We start from the raw sequence: 23,049 nt of genomic DNA, 5'->3' as shown, positions 1-23,049 counted from the left end.
AAACTTGTATGGAGTTTTGAATTATATCTTCGTAGAATACAAACGTTTTTAAAACTCTGAATATCGGATCTAAAAGTAAACCCGGTGTAGGGGAATTGATTATCCGAAAATGTTTGTTTCCTTTCATGTCGTAGTTTGACCTTTTAACCGAATATGTAAAAATAGATTCGTTAGCATTAATTCTGACACATTTTATATGCATAGAGATTCTTTTTATTTACAATGCCACAAAAACGAAGCGCATTGCAACTAGAAAAGTTATGTTTGACGAGGATTTGCAAGTCTATGGAGAACTACTGGTATAGACCATTTGAGGAACAATTTGGGAACACAAGCGGATTATTGCATATCATCGGTCCATTTGATCACATATGTAAGTATATAGTGTAATGGCTATAATATACCGTTCATTTAGATACGATATCGAAAACTGATTATCAAGCATATAGATAAAATGTCATGATTGCATGCATAATCCCATACGTTGTGCAATACTTTAATTACCGTATTTAATCAAATAAATAGTTTAAATAGAAATCTGTAACTAAGTTCATGGTGTAAGTACAGTGTAGTGTCGCAAGAAAAGAATAGGCTTTTGATAAGGGAGCACATATTTTCATGGTTATTATTGTAATAGAACAGAAAATACATCTTCTAGTTGAATGCACCCATACAGGAATCTGAGCCGCAGATTATCATGTGGGAGACCCAAAAAGTGCCCTTAGCTCTACCAACTACCAGCTGTGTGACGAAGTTAATGTCCTACCAACTCGCTTCTTTTTACATTAAGATTTGGTAGGTTTTTAGGTGATTCAGAGATATCTACTTAATAAGTTTTTTTTCTTTTCTTTTTCTAGCAAGCGAACTAATACAGTTAGTTATTGATGTTCTTGTGGAGAACAAGCTCTTTAACCCAAAATATCTACAGTTGTTGTTGAGCAACCATCTGAACCAGTTAGACCTGTCAAAGGCCAATACCAGTCTCAAACAGAATAGCATTGCTGAAACCATAGGCCGTCGCTGTTTGGTAAGTTCATTACTATTATGGTACAGAGACTTCATTCTCTATAAATGCATTTGTATTGTCATCAAACACATATACATACAGGCCTAAAACCTGTATGTTTTTCTGAATCAAAGGTTTGTTTTTTTGCTGCATTTCTCCCCTTGTGAACAGCCATAGTCATTTTGAGTTGGGTCTCCTTGTAGTAGTTGGTTGGTACTTCACTGAACAAGATAGGGGATGCCCATTACAGGCTGTCCAAAGTAAATAGGAGAGGAAGCATCAATCAATGCACCTCAGGTGTGCGCCTGAGGTCACATAGGCTAATGCTTTAACTGACTATTGTGGCCCTGAATTATCAAGGGAATGAAATATATAGACATGTATAATGTAACTACAGTGTATGAGTAGATATACCTACAAACATGGTATTTAGGTTTCTGATATGAAGAACTAAACCTAATATTGCACATTGTCCCTATTTGTTGAACTGTTACATATCACACAAATATTTGATATGAATCTAGCTTAGTTTTGACAACTGATTTATGATTTGTTACAGAGATTTGTATGTACTTGTATTGGGAGTGTGTTTTGCTATTTCATTGCTGTATGAGTGATGTCCCTTGATATCACAATTTTTCTATGTGTTCTATGTATTTCCATATTTCATTGATACTTGCATCTCCTATTCTCATATTAGATTATTATACAATTACCAACCAGTTTTCAGATGAAAATGACGATTGATTAACCAGAGAAAGTGATGTGGCTTACATCTCATACTGAATAATATCACCTATTCTCCTTACAAGTTAACACCTGTTTATGTATGAATGTGTTCCCACATAACCTCTTTGAAATTTTCAAGCCTTTCCTAATAAATTTCTTGTGATATAACCATTTCGTATTTAAGTCCTGTAATATAGCCTATTCTCCTGACATTTCTCACCAATTTTCATTCATATTATCTTCTTTTTCTTTATATAACTTAATGGGAATAAGATAGTGGTCCATCGCAACTGTATATATCATAACCTGTTTTGAATACTGAAGCATGCTTTCAGACAAATACCACATCAAATAGATGTATACTGAGAGTATTTCATAGACTTTGATATTGAGCACTTCTTTATCACATGATATATTTGCAGAACTTGACAAGACTAAACCTGAGACATTGCTCGGGTTTGTCAAGCAAGAGCCTTGTTACCATGGTAACACACCTGAAAAAGCTTCAGCATCTGAATCTAGCCAGTACTAAATGTGACAACCAGGTTTTAGCAGCTGTTGGTAAGATTTCAATGAGGCATTTTCCCAACTGATGTTTCTGAGTATGCAATAGGAATTTTCTTTACCAAAACTCTAGATAAAATCTACGTTAACTTTACACACATCACCTGATCAGGAAACATTGTGTTGAATATGATGTAGTTTGATAAAATATACTTATATGCACTTTGATTTGAAAAAGATAACGAGAAACTGACCATGTTGTATTTGATATGATACATGGTTCAGTGGTCAATTGAAGTATTGTCTATACTACTATATCAAAGTATGTTAAATTTAAATATGAAAACAGTCTAGATGGGTCTAATACATCTGTCAACTTTTAGTGTCTTATTGGAAACTAACATAAATATTTGTTGCATTTGTAAAAATTTACTGTATAAAGTCTATAGTTTTATTATCTTTCATTGAATATGAAAATTTCTATTATTTTTTTTCTTCAAATTTCAGCAAAAACCTGCAGTGATTTGTTGACACTAGATGTATCATGTACAAAAATTGGAACTCTTCAGCCTCTTTTGTCACAAGACAGCAGCCTACCAATGGAATCACTTCCCTGTCCGAAACTCCGATGTGTGGATTTTTACCTATTAAATGTACCTCAGGAACACATTGTTGAGTTCCTGAAACTCAGATCTGATATTCTCACTGATTTTGTTTTTGATGATATGATAAAAGCCATTGAGAATTATACACACAGCGAAATTGCTTGCTCATTGAATAATCTTGCCCTTGAAAATGAGTCAGAAAGTGACATACAAGAAAAATTACAAATGTATGACCAGTTTCATGTCAAAAGTTTAAAAATTCGTACCTTAAACTGTGATATGAGCCACTTAAGCCCGGACAATCCACAGTGTCTTATCAAAACAGTGATGACCTGTCAATGTATCACTTCAGTAATACTGACCAATGTTACGACTTGCAGCCATCTTATACCTTTGGGAAACTTGGCAAACCTCTCAAAGCTCTCTGTCAACCTTAGTCAAGAATGCTCTGATGATGGACTTCTCCAGTTTGACACAGGAATCAAGCCAGTTTTGGAGAAGCAGGGACACAGAATTATCTCCCTTGATTTGCATGGGTTCCAGTTTGTGGATATTCATTCTGTTGGTGTTCTTTGTCAAAAAATTAGAAGAATTGACCTTTTCTACACCAAACTGGCACCATTGTCTGACCCAGTAAGCAAAGATGGCCAGTATTTTCAAAAACTGGAGGAATTTTTATACCATCCTCTTGAAGATGAGGAACTTGATCTCGATGAAGTTGTATCCCCTTTGTCATTTGTTATTGAAAATGCTTGTGCATTGAGGAGCTTAACCATAAAATATTGTGCAGAACTGCACGATACAATGGTTTCAAAAGCAGTTGAAGAACATTCTTTTAGAAATCTGGAAGTGCTGGACTTGTGTAAATGTAATACGATCACATCTGAAAGTATTGAAACTCTGCTGCATGCTGACAACAACCTGAAAGACTTGAAGCTTGACAGATGCTGGAATGTTAACAATTCAAACTTTCAGGACTATAAACGATTCATTAAGAAGCATAAACTTGATGTGAGGCTAGTCTGGGTTTAATTTTAGGCCACATTTACTACTGTATTTGGTTCATTGAATTCATACCCTTGTTCAACTGCTGTAGCTTTGACTGAATCTACGTATACCACAACTTTAAACAGTTAAGATAGAACTTGTCCTTGCCTTAACTTACTAAACTTAAATCAATTCTAACAATTTTGAACTAGATTAATTGGATTTGAGTGGAAAAAAATCTTTTTTTTTTGTTTTCATCATTTCCAGGTGCATTTTTGTAATTACAGCCATTCTACCAATGCTTTAAAACCTATCACTTGTAACATATGGTTCTATATAGTCCAAAAAGTTTCCCTGTAGATATCTATTGAAAATAATGGAAAAGTTTAAAGATACTAAACAGTTTGTGTTGTAGTTCTTACCTGGTATCCATACTACTTCTACAGAAATTTTTAACACTTGCGTTATTGATTTTTAAAAAATCTGTATTCATGACTTTATTGAAGTAATTATAATTCATTTAACAAAAAATGAAACTTATCAATCAAATTCTTTGAGATTTAAAATCTAAAAGTGGAATATATTTTTGATTGTTTGTTTGGTTATTTTGTTTTTGTTATTTTTTTTTGTTTTTGGTTTAAAATGTCACATTTTTCAATTTATACAGAGTTGTGTTCCTTTGTTTACAGTACCTAACTTTGTCATGGATGTATCACATAAATTCATATCTAAAGGTCAAATTTGACCTGTTATACAGAATTTCTTCCTCTTGGAATGGAGAGTTATCAGATACCATTATATAATCTCTCTGAATGTAGGGACATAATGTATTCCTGGTAGATGCTTATCTTCAGGACACAAAATCATATCTACACCTACACCCTGGCGAAATTTTGTAGTTAGAGTACCTCATGAAATCAAGGATTTGTATTATGACACTGAAAATGTTCACCAGTAAATAAACAATTTTTCAATGTTTTTACTTAATATGTTCAAGGATGGCTACTGCGGATTCATGGCAATAATTTGAATAGTTTGAAGTATATCTATTACATTTGGATATATTTCTGAAACAAACAGGAATACATTGTTAATATCATGATGGTATGATAGCATGTATTAATTTTGATTTTTGAAAATGACAAGGAGTTGATGGATTATTTATACGCTATCTGTGATATATTTATGATTGTTGCTTTTAAATAAGTGTAAATTATTGCAGTTGAATGAGACTTGGATTTTTTTTCCAGCTTCATCTCATTACTGTGAAATCAGGTAGGGTCAATCATCCCTCATAGAGTCATTCATGCATTTTTCTTTGTAAGAGAATTACTTCATACAGATCAAATTATATTACAGGGTTATTGCCCTTGTGTTCTTTAGTTCAGTTTTGGAAGGTTTTGTATTACCTGGATATACAGAAATATCTTTTTCTTTTATTAAATTTTGTAGTTTAATTCTTCATTGTTTACTTGAATATGAAAGATAATACATGTAGTCCTTTGTTATGTAAAACAAGCTGCTAACTTTATCAAGCAGCTGTTATTTAATGAAAGACTTCTCGGTGTAGTGTGGCATTTTCTGAAGAGGGCAATTCCTGTTTGAAGAAACTGCCATCATTGCTTTTATTTCAATTTCAGCATTATATTCTATTTATTTATAAGTATGTGTAAATTCCTTATTTCCCCACCATCATCAGATAGTTGTCTCCCTTTATTTATCATAATGCTTTATATTTTTTCACTATGTTATACATCTTTTGACAGTCAGTGCATTTTTTTTATTTTTGTTTGTTTTTATTTTCACCTCCAGAATAATGTGGTGGGACGTGTGTTAGTGTTCATATCTACAAAACATTCTAATATAGAATCTTTATGCATGTGTTTAAACTACATGATACATAAATTTTCCCTTTTTTGTTATCGTTCAACTCTCAGGACAAGTGTGGATTTCTTAACAATTATGAGATTTCCAAGAAATAAATTAATTCCAAAGGTGAACTTTTTAATGCCAAGTCAAAACCAGTTTCATTTACTTAGAACATAACCTTGAACTTTGATGGTTGGAACTATTAATAAGAGCATGTATATGTATATGTACATTGTCTAGTGTTGATAGTGATACAGTCAAGCTTAGTGTGAAATGATCCAACTTTCAAATGCCCTGTTAATTTAGAAAATATTATAGTTCATTAAACTTTGACCTGTTTTGACATTTTGGATGTGAAGTTTCCTGAAAAATTGTTCAGAAGTTAGTGTCAAGAAAAAAGTTGCATTGTATATCTGCAGTGATCCTTTTAGATATCACGTGACTTATACAGCCTGTAAGTAAATACTCAAAAAATACAAGTACAACTTACCACCAGGATAGGTAATGGACAGATTGATAAACAGATATGTTAAGTGACTATGTCAAAGACAGAGCTATCATAACCACGAATAAATTCTTTTGAATAAATGTTGAATTAAATGGACATATATTGTCTACTGAAGTCAATTGATCAATTTTGTTTGGTACTTTCATACATTCACATGTACTTATTTTATTTATTTCATCAAAATGTGTTGAAAATTTTATCAAGTTTAGACACCTTTGTAAGCCAGATTTTATATGCAATAATGATTTTACAATTTAGATATAATCAGATAAAATTATTGATCAATAAAACAAAAATATTTAAAATGATTTCTTAGGTCCTTTATAAAACTCCTTACTGCCTGTAGGTTTAGAAGTAGTAGTACAGATATATATATATATATATTCTAACAGTGTTTTTCAATTTATTGTATATTTTGAATTAAAAAAAGAAATTCATCATAACTTTTTTTCTGACGTTGGTCTTATTTTTTTCACATCTTTTTATTGGGATAGACCATTTGTCCTGTGTTTAGTCACAAGAACTTTCAGCTTTTCCTTGGATTCCCTCCCTTTTTTCTAAAAATTGTAACCAGAAAAGAATAATCTGAATTTGCCTGTGCATTACAATTATATAAAATCACAAATGTATTTGTCACATTATCACCACCAATAGGAAGAAATAGCATTTGCAAAAGCCACTCTCTTTAGTAGAAAAAAACGAATATTCATTTCCATGTAATGAAGTAGATGACTGCTGAAAGACGGACAAAGGGTGATTTCATCGACCCTTTAACGTCAAGATCATCAATAAAGATACATTTTTTCCATTAAATTCACTTATCTCTCTACCCAGATATATTTTTACCACTAAATTAACTTCTTGATTTACACAACTAGCTATTGTTAGTATGTTTTGTCAAAAGTCAAGGTATTTCAAAGTCAGTTCCTACATAATGTGCAAAGATTTCCAGTAAAAGAATACTTCTTTTAAACCAATAATTCATGTCAATATCTGACACCTACAGCTAATGCCGAAGACCAAGGAAGAAGCAGAATAAAATAAAACACGAAAGTAATTTTCATATCATTTTATAATAATTCATCAGCTTCAGTACAAATAATGACAAATAAATACACATGTGAAAACGTCATTGATCTGTTATCCATTCTGATTTTCAAGCTAGATAGAAATATAATTTGTGAAAATAAGGTTAGATATTACACATGTCAGTGCTTTTAAGTGTTTGTAATAAAATTTGTTTTTTATGTCTAATGAAACATGTACATGTGGATGGAAGACTCCATCCATTTTCACTTTTTTAAAAGATAAAATGCAGGCAAGTATGAAAAACTTAAATCACTGCAATTGTCGACATTATGATCATTCCATATAACATCTTGAGAGACCAACTTCAGGCTTATTATTGATTATAATAGGTGGCCTCTATAGACAGGTTTTATTTTATCAATGTCATATTCTGTCAAAATGCATTGTATATGCTTATATATTAATATTATAATACTCCTAATATTTTTATATCACCTGAATGTATTTATGACCAAGTGTAGGCCAATACTGATTTCATTTAATAGAAAATGTTTCTATATTTCTCCAAGTTGATCATATTATAGAAGTGTCAGAAAGACCTATATATGAATCAAAATTTGAATTAGGTAGAGAAAGAAAAAAATGAGAGAAAAAAAAAGAAAAAAAATGGCATAAAGGAAAGTGCTTTTGAACAAATTTAGTTTAATGAGAAGTATACTGGTCCATACTAGTTAAATGTAGTAATTTGTGATTAAATAGATCAATTTTGGTGTAGTATACTTGCAAGGAGAGAGATATAACTTTCACTTCCCAGGCCTCTAAATAAAAGCATTGGCTGCAAATTTGTGGAAACATTTTCATCCTCATGAGGTATCAGGGAAATTTGGACTGCCTTCTCTTAAGTGTAAAAGACTTGGAGAGAGGAAAGTTTTAATCTCTTGTATAATTCACTTCTCAAATCTGACTTTTCTTTTTTTTTTCAACATGCACTCATGTTTCAAGAATAAAAATGAAGACATGTACCAAGGTGTTTATAAATAAATGAGAAAAATAATCATGTGCTAGAGTTCATGATCAATATTTCACACAAATTTACACAGAATAAATTAAATCTCGGAGCTAAACTAAGCAGATCACAGATTAATAAGACAATAAAGCACTTCCTTCATCTCCCACATAGTAAAAATTTTACAATGACATATTTGGCTATATTCTAGTTTTCTTTCTTCATTTTTGTCTGTTCAGTTTCCTACAACATTTCCTGAGGACTATAAGACACTCGAAGCAATGGCTTCCTCAAAATTTCATTATATTTTCATACAGAAATGTATCTCGAGGTTTTACTGTCAATGACAGTACAAGTCAATTTTCACTTCCTTCTTCACAAATATCACAATTTTTGACTGTCACACAAACACCAATTGTCCTTTAGTGTTCCACTTGTACAAGAGCAGGGAATGTTCGCATACGTAGTCGTTCTACCTCGGCACGTAACACAGCTACTTCCTGTGCCTGTGCTTTTGCAAGGTCAACTAACTTCCTCCTCTGTACAATCTCCTGATATCGTCTTTCTCGGCCAAAATCTGATCTCCGATCAGCTGTAAAAAAAAAAAAAAATTTAGCTGAATATCTATACCATATGGCTTTATAGTGGAAATAAAAATATCAACAGGAAAAAAGGTGCCACTATTCAAACTGATCTTCAATAGGATTTAAATGTTTAAGTGAAATTTAACTAAAATGTTTCTGAATTAATTTATTAATTGAATACATAAAAGGAAATCAAATTTGCAATTTTCATATGAGAATCTTGCTTTTTCTAACACATTGTATTTGCATTTTGAATGTTTGTGATTCTTTTAAAAGTTTCCTGTGTAAAATTGTTTCATGAAGACAATTGTAAAACAAACCCTGAGGTCCATAATCATGGATAGTGTGTGATAAATGGAAATTTGACAATTAACTTCATTATTTTAGCGACTGCAACAAAGGACATGTGATTTACCATTGACAGCATCAATGTGACGTCTCTCATTGACAGTGACATGTAGCTCTGTGAGCTCATTGTCCATTTCCCGATTTTCATCGTCCTTGAATTTGTGAGTCCTCCCGAGTTCCCGTAATTGCTGTTTCTTGGCTGCAACTTTCCTTTCATGATGCTACAAATCAACACCAACAACATCTGACGAAGTATCTTTTTGATTTCATTTCTACCATTTTACATGTATAATGAAATTATTAACAAATATAAAATTTTACCTATCTGACAACAAAAACTTCACTTCAAGTGCTTCTTTAAAAAAAAAAACTCTTCCTGAGAGAAAATACCCAATTAAAGATGAGGAGAGCTTTATCAATCCAAACAGAATCAAATCTGCTCACAAAATGAAACAGACATCACATATTAGGTGCAAACATCTTTTTAATTCCATGATTAATAATTCTGACAATGCAAGTCTTACCCTCAGCTGTGTCAGTATAGTTTGTTCAAGTTTTCCAATCTCTTCTTGTTTCTTTCCATCATAGTCTGAATTGGACAAATACTGAAACAGAATGTAGACAAAACTTTAGATTTTGATCAATTTGATAACTCAAAAAAATTAGGTATAGCATTTGTGGTACATAGCACATAGAATATGCATGTGTTATAATAGTGATCATATACAATCAAAATTTGATACACAAGCAAAATTATTGAAAATAAGTGTATTTCATTTTCAAATCTGGGAAATAATTAAATACTAAATATCATAAATTACAAAAACAAATTCAGCAACAAAAAATTCTACCTTCACAAAAATTAAAAGTAGGAATATTTGATAGTACAACACTCACCAACTGAATTTCTCTTGTCACTTTCATAAATTGAATATCTTTCATTCTGTTTTGGAAATCTTCCATTTGCATAATCATTTTCTTGTGTTCCCTTGAAAAATGAAAATATGATTTTTGGTTGTTAATAGACTATCATTATTTGTTTTTACAATTCAGAGATGTTAAATGAGGAATGGTTACTTAAATGGATATTTGATTGATAATGTAGTTATGTATTTTCAAAAGTTACCTGTTAGACAAGTAGTTTTAAGAATTATTTCAGCTCTGTCCCTCATTAGCCCTCTGGGTTAAGGGTAAGGGGTGGAAGTTAGAAAGAGGTTGGTTGTAGGGATTGGGTTTTTAGCCTTTTTTATCTCCAGAACATGACCAGTACGGATGTTTCTAGTGGAAATAGTCACATGGTGCATCCAAGGTAAATTTTGATAGACACACATCAATGACAGCCCTATGATCAGGTAAGTTTTCAATTGTAAAGATATAGTTGAGATTGTAGTTTTGTATTTTTAAAACAATTTTCAATTTGTCAGTAATCTATCTATTCATATATACATACCATTCCAGCTGTATAATGCCTTTTCGGAAGTCCTTACTTTCAACCATACTGGCGATTTTACTCTCTCCTAGTTGCTGAAAATGAGAAAAAAAAATGCCATGGACTTCATTTGTACGGAGACCTTCTTTTTCAGATGTTGAATAAGCCCAACACACTGACTACATGAAATTGAAGTTTTATATGTGAGTTGAATATTAAAAGGGAAATAATCTTCAAGCCAATAAAGGGAGATAAAAATCTGTGATAAACTTGGTAATTAAATGATAGAGAAGAAATCATTAACAATAAACCAAGGGGGAAATAACCATTTGTTATTACTGAAAGAGGAGACAACTCACCTTGATATTGCTGTTGAGCTCTTCGACAACACTTCTGTGGATGAGAGCACTGTCCTTGTAGTCATGGATGAAGGTACTTGTATCCACCTCGACCTGTCCCTGTTTCAGCATCAGCTGCACTTCTAGGTTCAGATTAAAACGTTGACGGTCGTCCTTCAGTCTGATCGGAAAGTAACCATGCATAATTCTTAATTCAATGAGTTTGAATTTAAGAGACTACTATGTGTTTTAAGAAAAAAATTTTTAGATAATCATTTTTAGTTGAATGTACTAGAATGGGAATGCTAGATTTAGAATTGACATATTTGCCCTACTTCGCTGTGTCATAGATTGAAACAACAAACTCACAGTGTTAAATTGGTACAGAAAACAAGCAGGCACAATTTTTCCAAATATGGTTAGAAAAATCTATTATAATTTAAATTGATTCCACACTGAAATTCAATTTGCAATTCAACAATCAACTTACTTGTTGAGAGTGTCATAAATTCCATCAATATCGTTTTTTATTTGTTCATCTTCGTCTTGTCTCTTTCGAAGGAATGCTTCCATTTCAGCCAGTATCAGAGCTTTCTCTTTTGTCTGCAATACAATAAATTTTTCCTCAAGAGTCATACATGTATATAGTTTGTTTGTCACAAAATGTAAATAAAATCCTGGCCAATACCTTTTAACTAGCTTGCTGAAGTTTACTTTCAAAATTATTTGTTTAAAACAACTTGCGTGTTATGATCACCAAGTCATTAAAAGATACCTACCAGGACATCATTTTCAATCTTTTCCCGACGGTATTTACACAGTCGTTGCCAGATGTGGAGTTCGATGCCCTCTGGAGCATTGATGTCCTTATCAAGATCAGCGATAGAGTGTTCCAGCTGGTTCTTGGCACGAGTGTTGTAACTCGCTGTGGAAGGCCGATCCGCAAATGGATTTGGAATGGAAGGATCGACAGAGGAAGGTGCTGGGGCATCGTATCCCTTCAGACGTGGAACCCTGCCATTTCATGTCAAATTGTTGAATTTTGTGTTTTTATCAAATCTAAATTTTAATCTCTAACGTTAAAGCTGATAGCCTTTAAAAAATGGACGACAAAGCTAACAGAGATTCTCTATACATACTAAAGACATCTACAGTAAACTTGATACGCCATGTTTGAAAATAATGTCTGAATCGACATCGCAAGATATAATCACTATTTCTTCTGTTTTAACTTTGATGGATCACATTTTGATACCATATATGAAAGAAAATGAAACTTTCAATCTCCAAATCCTAACATGTAATAATGGATACTGTGAAATAATAAATTTAGGTGAGATTCCCATTTCTTTCATTTCAAAAAAATTCTTTTCACAGGCACTTGATTTCATGGATGGATAGTACTCAAGAAATTAAATGATACAAAAATAAAGAAAATGGTGACATACTTGGGGCGTTTACGGAAAAGTCTGTACAGCTGGTCTTGCTGCAGTGCTGTGACATCATGGAATTCACGCTTGAATGATCTATCCATGACCTTGTCCTCGGCCAGGAGAATGTCATACTGTTCTCTGAAGGCATCAACATGCTTCTTGGACTCCATCATGGCTTGAGCAGTGATCACCTAAATTTTCGAAAAAATATCAGTGATATCTTTAAAAATAAGTCTGGCAATTTATTTGATTCAAGTGAGAATAGAATAATGATACAAAAACATTTCATCAATAACTCATCTTTTTCTTAACTTCAGTATTACAAATGGTTAAAGGAATGAGGCATATAAATCCGAACACATTGACAATTATGAACAATCCTTACTCATAAAACTTCAATTACAAAATGATGAAAGGGCCAGAAATTAGTAAGTAAATCTGAACTACCTTGAAAACAAAATAGAAACTTTGCAAACAATCTAACGTTCTAGCAAACTTTAGTATCAAAAATGTTTTAAAAAAAAAATCAGAACTCTGTTAATGGTAAGAAGTGAAATCCGACATCTGTAAGGGACACTGCTACTATAAAAGTTACTCTAATGTAAAATTGACAATTGTAGGTGGTGCAGTGTACAAGATATAGATTGGCAGAGTTATGCTTGGTATTCCAAGGGCCCTATTGAAGTGATAAAGTAACATGTCAAAAATTGATAAAAATTGGACAGAATATATAAAGACCTTTGATTTAGCTTGCATGCCCAAAAACTACTTGTATACAAACTGCTCTACCCAAAAAGAAAGAAACCAAAATCCTCACAAAAAAAAAAAAAAAAATAGAATTAGGCATTTCTAAGTGAAAAAGTCTGCATTCTTCTTGTGTAAGAAATTGAACAAACTTTTTATAGATACTTCTGAATATTGCATGACTGAGTGATGTCTTTCAATTCATCAGTGGAACATTACCTTCATGTTTTTCTTGTGCTCCAGAAGATGGTTGAGGTCCCTCTCACGTGTCTCCAACTCCTCCTCCAACAGAAGGTTGTATCGGAGACGAAGGATCTTCAGTTCCTCCTGGAAACAAAAAGACAAAGAACGAAATATATTACAACACGTCCATTTCCAAGATTCATACTTCAAAAGAACAACCAGCAATAAAATTGAACTCTGTATTATCTGGTATTTCAATCTTTTATTATCTAAAAATTATCTAAATGAGGAATGAGTTTTACATCACAATACTTTATTCTTTAAGAATTCGAAGAGACAATGCATATTCAAATTAGGGAGGTGGGTTTATTTTTGGACACCTTCATAGCATTTGCTCAAATTTTTAATTGAATTCAATTTTAATTGAAACAGCACAAGGTGTGGGAGGGCTTCTTACCAGATATATAAGTTTATTATCCTATGAATATTGTTATAAATGTTAAATGAAAATTTATTTAAAATATTAAACAAAGGCATACAGCTATTTGTGACACTTCAAATACATGCTATCATGGTAGAAGAGTATTGTGGGTAATATTCAAGATGTCAAGTCAATGACTCATGAACTGAATTTGTTGCGGCTTTCACAAGATATCTTGCACAAAATCCTCTTATTTTAAAAGTGGTCAGTGTTGATCTTAAATGTTGACAACAAAGTTCAGCTTACCTGATAAAGAACCATCATGACCTTGATTTTCTTCATGAACAACTGGTTGAGTGTTTCATCAAACAGTGTCATACTGTCACTGATGACACCCTGCATCTTACGAAGTTCTGCTTCCAGTTGCTGTACAACACAAACAATTAAAAAAGTAAGCCAAGCAACTACGTGGAAAACATTACAGGAATGGTTGGAAGATTTGTCTTCATTAACAGGAGAAATTAGGCAAATTTATAGCAATTTATTGAGTGCATCTTTTAATGTCAATCACTGGGACAATTTTTCATTTTGTTTTGCAGATATGGTTGAAGTTTCCCCAAAAGATGCTTCATCATTTTCGATTAGGCAAGAAGACGATTTTTCATCAACAATAATATAGTCTATATATTACTCCTCATTATATGCCACCAAGAGATACACCTACATGTTACCATTTTACCCTCTTGTTGTTTCCTCATAATGCTATATTTCATCCAGAAATATACTTGTGTAACTTTAAATGAAAGTATACCTTGCGATATTTCTCCCTTTCTTCATTCAGCTCCTTCACTTTACGCTCGTACTCCTTGGCAGCTTTTTGTTCATCCTCTGTCCAGTCAGATTCCTCTTTCAAAGACATGAAAGCAGGCTTTGGGACATCCTATGTAAATATGGAAAGTGTGTTTGTAGATTAAAAGATGATTGATATATAACTCCCTTTACGCTTAGCTTACTCTATATCAACATTCACACTATGTAAAAGTCAATGGAACTATGAAAAAATATATAGAGAGAAATACTAGGATTTTGCACATGTGTTACAGCTTAAGATGGTCGCAGAAGTCATGACACATTTTGCACAAACCTTTTTGAGTTCATCTTCTTTCTTGATTTCCAGAACTCCACCCATCATCATATCCAGACCACGTTCACGAGCATTGTCTCCCTTTTCTCTAGCTCTTCTTTCCTCATCTAGTTTATCCTGGATCTCTTTCTTCTTCCTCTGAGCTGGTGTGAGGTATTTCTCCACCTTAATCTACACAAATATAAAACAGCATAATGATAATCCACCAAATTTCCCCGTGATATTTTATTCAACAGCAACTCAGACTACTAAAACAGAATAGAAAAATTGAAATCTGTCCCCGAAACCAAACTGGGTATTTATTTATTTTTATTTCTTTCTTTTTTTTTTGTATTTGGTTAAATTCATTTTGAACATCGTAAATGAGTAATTCAAAAGAAAAGCTAAATTAAGCTGATCAGCCAAATTTGGTCAATCCCCTGGTACAAATTTCCCAGTTGAAATAATTGCTTAAAAGTGTATAACTTTTCTCACTACAGGCATCATACAAAATTATGAAGCTGTTGATTGTAAGTTTTGCATACTTCTTTTATAGTTGAATTTTTGGGTGTAACGTTTCATTATTTCAATAATCTGTTAAAAGAATATGCATTGGAATTTTTGCATGTTTATAGTATTGGAAATTCCTTCAAAAGTCAAGGTCAGTTTCAGACAAGGAAAACAAATGCTTTTTATGAAAGTCATTTCACCGCATATGATTGTCATGATATTCAGTGAATATACTAATTTTATACAAACAACAAAAGATTGAAGTAAATGAATAATATTTACTGCTACTACTACATATGTAAAACACTTATGTACATTTCTCTATAACATATGGCCTTCTCAGGGGCTACTCTGTATGACTGTGTAAGGCAGTTGATAGCAGATTCTGCAATGTGATTAATATTTGTGTATCCTTAGAAAGGAGCCTGTAGATAATCGCTTAAGTTAGTCTACAAGTCCAGAGGCTGTCAATGGGGGGAGCCCAGCAGAGACAGCCTGATCTGTATGTAGCGGAGCTAGCATGGTCAGAGGATACGTAAATAGATTAATTACAACAGACAATTTGAAGTTATTTAAACAGTGTATCCTGAATGGAGCCTGTAGATAATCGTAATGTGTTAGTCTACAAGTCCGAGGTTGTAATTAGGGGGTGCCCGGTAAAAACAACCTACTGCATGGTCACTGGATACACCATATGTAGTATCTAAATAACATATTATGATGATATAAAAAACATTAATTATGTAAAAAACGAAGGTCTGATTTGGGGAAAATTCAGTGCAATGAATTAATGGCCAAATAGATTGTAAAGAGACAAGTCATGTAAAACTTGTTGATTGAAAAGAGAGCCCCAAAGAAGACAGTATTGGAAATTCCTTCAAAAGTCAAGGTCAGTTTCAGACAAGGAAAACAAATGCTTTTTATGAAAGTCATTTCACCGCATATGATTGTCATGATATTCAGTGAATATACCAATGTAATATTTCTAGGTACAGACATGTTTTTATATGATTGTGACATCAGTGGTGGACAATGAAATTGAGTCACATACTCACACACATCAATAATCAAAGACCAATGATTGAGAAGAGATGATTTCAGACTTTACATGGAAAAGAAGATTTTCTGGAATGTTTGCCAAATTAGTCAAACAAGTGTTAAGAAGGATCATATTTTTATTTTCATCTGATTTATGAAATTCATCACAAAGTCAGTATTTAGTGTGAAACTAGGACACAGACACTATGTCAGCTTACCTCGCTATCATCCACTGTCAGAATACTCTCTGGATTTTCCAGAACACTTAGTTCTGGCTCAATAATCTCCTCATTTATACTGAGATCTCTCATGTTCTTCAAGATTTTCTTGTTCTTTTCCTTGATTTTAGAAATATCCTGTATCTTTCTCTGGTAGACTTCCTCGAACTCCTTGTTGAAGGTAAGCTTGATCCTATGGATAGCATCCTACAACAAAATCACAGTATCATTAGACAATAGGATGCATCAAATTAGTTGTCAATTTTAAATTTTTGTCTCTCCCTCTTTTCTTGCCTCCAAACCTAAAATTTAATGCATGAAAAGGTTCCAAATGGAGTGCAACTGATTCACAGATTCCTGAAGATTTTAAATTGTTGGTAAAATATAAATCTTTGCTACCAATAAAAAATACAATTAAAATAAAAGAATTCCTTATTTTCCCTTTTTCAATACCCTGAAACCTAAACTTAATTCCATTAATCTGACCATCATAACCTTGTACCTCTCATGACCTCTCAAGAAATCCCCCTGTAATGACCCTACTTCTCTCATGACCTTTCAAAGATTCCCCATTTAACAACCTTACACCTCTAATGACCTCGCAAGGAATTCCTCTCTCTTGGCCTTTCACCACTCATGACCTATACCAAATTTAACCTCGCCTGACCTCTATGATGACCTCTTACCTCTAACAGTATGATCTGTGTGGTCTTCTGTTCCCTGGTGTGCAGGTCAAATTGACTGTAGAACAACTCGTTTGCACCTCCAAACATGGCACCTGATCAAATACAAAGTTAGACATTATCTATATTGTGCAGAGACAAATACTTTTATCAGAACATTGAATTTGTAACAATGGTATCTGTAAAAAATTTTTATTATTGTGCTTTCTTCAGAGTAATCATATGATTTTCATTCTATATTCTAGGTCAAATAAGACAAAGGACTCTGAATCAGGTTTCAGTTTTTTGAATAAACAACAATAAAAAATTCAAATCACTAAGTTCACAGATTTCATTAAGTATTTTGACATAATGACAGAGAATGTATTTTTACAGGAAAAGTAAAATAGTTTAAAAATGTTTTAAATGATTTTTAACAATATTAGAGATAATGCAGACAATGTAAACTGGTAGGAGAATCTGGATCTTTTATCAAGTGTAGAAACGAAAATTAAAAAAAATGTTCTTGTATTTGTGGAAGGAAAGTTTTGCCTTAGAATCAACAAAATTTAAAGTGAAGACAAATATAAATTTCTAAATAAAAGATGGTGTTAAATATGAATTTCAAAATCATTCAAATACAATCAATGAAAGTCTCCAACAAAAACATTGTCAGCTACTGCTGAAATAGACAAATTTATTTGAGACTGTGTATAACTTGATCTCTATTATTTTATATCTTATTTGTGACTCAACACATCCAAATTTTCAAAGGTTTGAATCATAAGCCAGGTAGGTTTGAGTATCTTGTACATCATAGTTAAGATACTGATTTGAAATTCAAATTATTATCGGAATCTAAATAAATAAAGCAAATCTGAAGAAATAAGAATAATTTTTATATGTTAAACAAACTTAAGGAAATTTTATTTGGTATTGAAGTAAATGTAGAAAAGCTCAAAGCAATTTAATTAACAGATATAAAACCTTCTACAGATTAATCAGAAATGAATATCTAAAATAAAATTTATTTTAATTGAGAAACTGATTAAAAAATCTTAAAGTGCAAACAAATTTAAATAAAAAAAAAGCATAAAAATAATAATAATAATGATAAAAAAGAAAATTGAATTAAACATGGAAATGATAAAAGGATTAAATTAAATAATGAAAATGGTGTTCATTCCATAATGAAGTTAACAATTTAAAAATCCAGCTTAAGATTGAAATCTGACATCAAATCATATATAATAAGTATTGCATGTAATATTTATCAAAAATGACTTGCATTTGTATACATTCTAATGCACTAGCAATTTCATGAATTGGAAATTTTAGGAGTAGGACACCACACCCAATGACTGAGATATGTCTTCTTGATATTGATGCTGGAACCAAGTCAATCTCACCATTTCACTTTCAAAGGAAAGAGAAAAGCAGAATTTCTTGCTGAGTAAGCAAAGTGCCCCCCCCCTACCCCCACCCCCACCCCCCACAAAAAAAAAAACAAAAAAAAATTTTGAAGAATCTTTTAGTTAACAATTTAGTGGAGATATATGATAAAAAAGGTTAAGATTCCTTAAACAAGAATTGTGTCTCAAATTAAACAAATAACTGGGAAAATAGTTCTATTTGAGAAAACAGAATTACATGTTAATGTTGGCAAAAGATAAAAAGATATTTCCGCATATTACATTACCTGGTACATCACCACCATCCCCTCCCCCCACCCCTTCCTGATACATAATCCAAATGAGATAAACAAGGTTCCATTCTTTAACTAAAAACTGTGTGTGACTGGAAACTGAGAGAAATTTTAAGGAAAGCTGATTTGTGATCGGACTATAGAGAGAAGTATAACATATCCATGACCTCAGATAGTTGTGTAATATTTCAGTACAGCTGTGTGAAATTGTTTCAGTGTTAAGAGACCACACCCAAGAATGATAAGACAAATTTCTAAATCTGCTTTAAGTCTGAAATCCATAACCAAGAATGACAGATTAATATGATTTCTACTGATTTTATAAAGAAAATAGAAATGGTCTGTCATCACAACAGACAAAATTTACCCAAACTTAATGGTTGACTTTGATCATTTTCTTAAAAAGAAAATATGATATAAATTAAGACTGCTCCAGCTATAGTCATAAAAAGAATTGCCATTTCTGTAATAACTACATTACTATTCTATATGTTTAGCATATATTTATTAAGTTGCACTTTGTAGTCTAAACATATTTTCAAAATCTTTGATTTAAAAGATTTTATTTATCAGTAAAACAGAATAATATCATACTAGACATATGCATATGCTGGCATAGATAGGTTTACATAAAAAACAATTTGAATTAAAATATGACAAGTATTTAACTGGTACATGAACTGTATTTATCCACCTTGATACTAAGAGATATTACATTAACAGGGATTTATATTAAATTATATAAGCGCATGATGTGAAATCCATTCTACAGCAAATATTAATCACTAAATTATTTAGTTTATACATCAGGAATTCATGCAATTATACATGTGTAAATCTGAAATATGAATAACTATTGCACAATATCTGTAGCTGAAATAAAGATAACAACAAAATACATACATACACATATAGCAACTGGTATAAATCTAAAACTTTCACAAATCACCTTAAAGAAATGGCCAAGATGAAAAAATGAACACGTAGTAGGTACTGAGGTAATGAAGTATTTTCACAATTTTAACAAAAAAAAGAAAAAAAAAAAAGGAACCCTTCAAATTCAGGAAAATGAGATTAGTAGACCAGTTGAAAATCCTAAAATAGGAAATTGTTTCTGAGAAATTGAAAATTGGAGGAAGAGACATAACTCTTGCAATTCTGCAATTTTGTGAAATTAGAAGCGTAATATCAAAAGTTTTCACGTCGAAATACAATATTGACAGAGATGAAAAGACAGACAGGATGATGATGATAATTTCATGCAAGGCCTGCTTCTACTGATACAATACATTCCACATGCAGGCTTATAATAATACATTTCAGCTGGGATTAATACTGAATGGCTGACAAGCAATATTTTCATGCACTTATGAAAACTCAATTAAATAAGCTTTCATGAGAGAGAGTATTGAAATGTTAAAACTCATGCATGTCCTTTATAGAGGATGATTTTTCTCATTGAAGATGAAGAATGAAGAAAATTCCTTGTAAAAAGAGAAAAAGAAAGATGATAAGCATTCACTGTTATCAAAGAAGGACTGATCTGATAGTTCAAAACCCACAAACCAAACATAAAATTTGAAACAGAAATAAAAAATGTGAAATCAAAACTGAAAATAAAAGAATATCAACAAAAACGTTTGTAAACTGGTATCTAACTTGCGTCTGTTAGATGTTTTGTAAACTGGTATCTAACTTGCGTCTGTTAGATGTTTTGTAAACTGGTATCTAACTTGCGTCTGTAAGATGTTTTGTAAACTGGTATCTAACTTGCGTCTGTAAGATGTTTTGTAAACTGGTATCTAACTTGCGTCTGTAAGATGTTTTGTAAACTGGTATCTAACTTGCGTATGAAAGATGTTTTGTAAACTGGTATCTAACTTGCGTCTGTAAGATGTTGCTAACTGGCAGCTTATATAGAAAGTACAGCATTTCCCCCAAATATTAATTTGATTTTCGTACCATGAGTGTTGGATTCATGATTTCAATATTGTAACCTCTCTTGAATTGTTGATGGATTGGAACTGTTCACTGCTATAATACAGTGAAAAAACTGAGTGCTACAAGAAAGTGACAAACCCTCATCTCCAGTCAAAAATTATCAGCATAACTTTTTATAATTAGGATTGAGACTTGATTTTATTATGAGATACTCCACTGTCAAAAGAGGTTCTCACATTAATTTTTTAATTTTGAGTTCTTGAATTTAATATATATCCTGAACTACACAACCGATTTGAGCAAAGGGCTGCAACTCTGTAAATATGACTTTGACCAGAAATTCTAGGTATTGGATGGGCACCATCACCTTTTATAAAAGATATGAAGTTTTAGATAAAAGTGTTTATCAATTTTGCATGGAAAATTATAAAATATTTTTTTCACAGATGGTGAAAACCTACTTCCCTTTTTACAATAGAAATCTGGAGAAATAGGAACCCCATCCAGTGTACAGTAAAATCGTGGGGTAAAAGTATGCAATCAGACTACAAAACCATCTTCACTGCAACATGAAGATGGATCACATGGACTTTTGTTGATTAAAATAAAATATTAATTGTATATTGTTCTGTGAGTATAGGGGTTTCATAACACTACCTGGGATATATAAAGATATTTTCTGGGTCTACAATAGTTAAGTCTTTTCTAATTAGATATATCTTTTATATTTTACTTACCTAAGTTATTTCCTGAAATATTGATATAAAACAACACAGATGAACAAAAAATTCAAGTTCATGTGAGGACGGTTTCTGTGATGTTCATGCCATTTCTGCTTGAACACAATGAAGCGAGAATACCAATAAAGCCAATTAAACAATCTTGTACAAACAAAATTAAATCACCACAAATGTTTTCTCTAAAAACTAAACATCACAACAGTTATCTAAGTTTACCAACACTTTCCACAACACACAGGTTTAACAACAAATCTCAAACATCTCAGACATCAAGAAAATTCATACGAGGCCAATTAATCACATTTACTGACAAAGACAGTGTGGTTACTATACAAACATTGTTGTGACCGTGATCAATATAGATTAATGAATATATTGTATGTGCAGAAAATTAAAATTTTACAGCAAACAACACTTAAATTACTACAACAACCATGTTACAACATGTACACTACAATGTAGAAATTACACAATAAATATTCATGATATGCTAATGTGTTGAGATGGGTGTTTGTATACATCCCACCTCTGACACAAGTTCCTCGTCTTGACTTACCCAAACTTCCTGTGGTAGAGGGTTTCTCTTTGCCATCTTCATCAACATCGTCATTTTCACCTGTATCATCTTCCTGTGTAAATATAAAAAAATTCATCATCAGGTTAACCTGAAAAAATATAGATATATATGTATTATTTTAAAATTTTGTATACAAAAAAAAAAGTAACATAGACTGAAAATATTTTTTTTCAAAATTTCCATCAAAAGGTAAGAAATCTAAGAGCAATGGAAAATGATCACATTTCTTATTTTATTCTTTATAAATTCTTTTTCATAAAGAATTAAACATGACTTTATCATCAATTGAATTATTTAGCAATTATAGAAATTTCAATTATGAGTAAGTTCTTCAAATAAACTATCAGGTTTTTTTTATATATCATTGTGAAGGCTACAAAATAACAGACCAGTTAGCAAAAACAGATGCTGTTTATCAGATAGTAAGAAAGAGTTCATAAAATTGACCTATGTTTTTGTGAAACTTCTTACGACTGCCACAGCAGTTAATATTAGAATTTATTTATCAAAAAGAGAGAATTGGTGGGAAAAAAATTGACATAAGCATTTTTTCTTGATGTGAACAAATTAGAGAAAATATTGTAAAATGTTGGTGAAAAATGTGAATCGTCTTACTAAACATGTGAATAAATATTCATTAAAAGTACTTAAAAAACTATAGACCATTTGAAAATTGCAGTGAACATTTTTAAAAGTAAAGTTATGAATAAGAAAAAAGAGAGAAAAAAAAGGAGAATGATCATCAAACATATATAACAAAGTCAATACCAGGGCTCATTCAGAATGAATTAAAAAAAAAGAGATTCTTTTTT

General features: G+C 31.8%; 2 protein-coding genes across 2 annotated transcripts in view; one reads left to right on the top strand and one right to left on the bottom strand.

Annotated features, from left to right (window-relative positions):
* The first annotated feature begins 180 nt into the window (after window positions 1–180).
* Window positions 181–4,426, top strand: LOC132552798 (uncharacterized). Its single transcript, XM_060216992.1, has 4 exons — window positions 181–373; window positions 858–1,027; window positions 2,158–2,296; window positions 2,747–4,426. The coding sequence occupies exons 1-4, from the start codon at window positions 223–225 to the stop codon at window positions 3,874–3,876; spliced, it is 1,590 nt and encodes a 529-aa protein (XP_060072975.1). The 5' UTR covers window positions 181–222; the 3' UTR covers window positions 3,877–4,426.
* Window positions 4,427–8,576: 4,150 nt separating this feature from the next.
* The window catches only part of LOC132552808 (cilia- and flagella-associated protein 43-like), a 31,175-nt gene continuing 16,702 nt past the window's right edge, over window positions 8,577–23,049 (bottom strand). Inside the window, 16 exon segments of the mRNA XM_060217003.1 lie at window positions 8,577–8,835; window positions 9,243–9,396; window positions 9,700–9,780; window positions 10,073–10,163; window positions 10,626–10,699; window positions 10,964–11,123; window positions 11,433–11,545; window positions 11,722–11,956; window positions 12,391–12,566; window positions 13,339–13,446; window positions 14,030–14,149; window positions 14,535–14,663; window positions 14,868–15,038; window positions 16,613–16,819; window positions 17,299–17,390; window positions 22,217–22,289. Of these exon segments, the coding sequence (XP_060072986.1) occupies window positions 8,666–8,835; window positions 9,243–9,396; window positions 9,700–9,780; window positions 10,073–10,163; window positions 10,626–10,699; window positions 10,964–11,123; window positions 11,433–11,545; window positions 11,722–11,956; window positions 12,391–12,566; window positions 13,339–13,446; window positions 14,030–14,149; window positions 14,535–14,663; window positions 14,868–15,038; window positions 16,613–16,819; window positions 17,299–17,390; window positions 22,217–22,289 (2,154 nt within the window). The 3' untranslated portion in view covers window positions 8,577–8,665.

This window comes from Ylistrum balloti, unplaced genomic scaffold, assembly GCF_031769215.1.
Source record: "Ylistrum balloti isolate Yb309-2 unplaced genomic scaffold, AGI_CSIRO_Ybal_v1 Utg370280, whole genome shotgun sequence".
In the NCBI taxonomy this organism is placed as follows: domain Eukaryota; kingdom Metazoa; phylum Mollusca; class Bivalvia; order Pectinida; family Pectinidae; genus Ylistrum; species Ylistrum balloti.
Note: the sequence above shows the minus strand (reverse complement) of the source record. Positions and strands in the feature narration are given on the sequence as shown.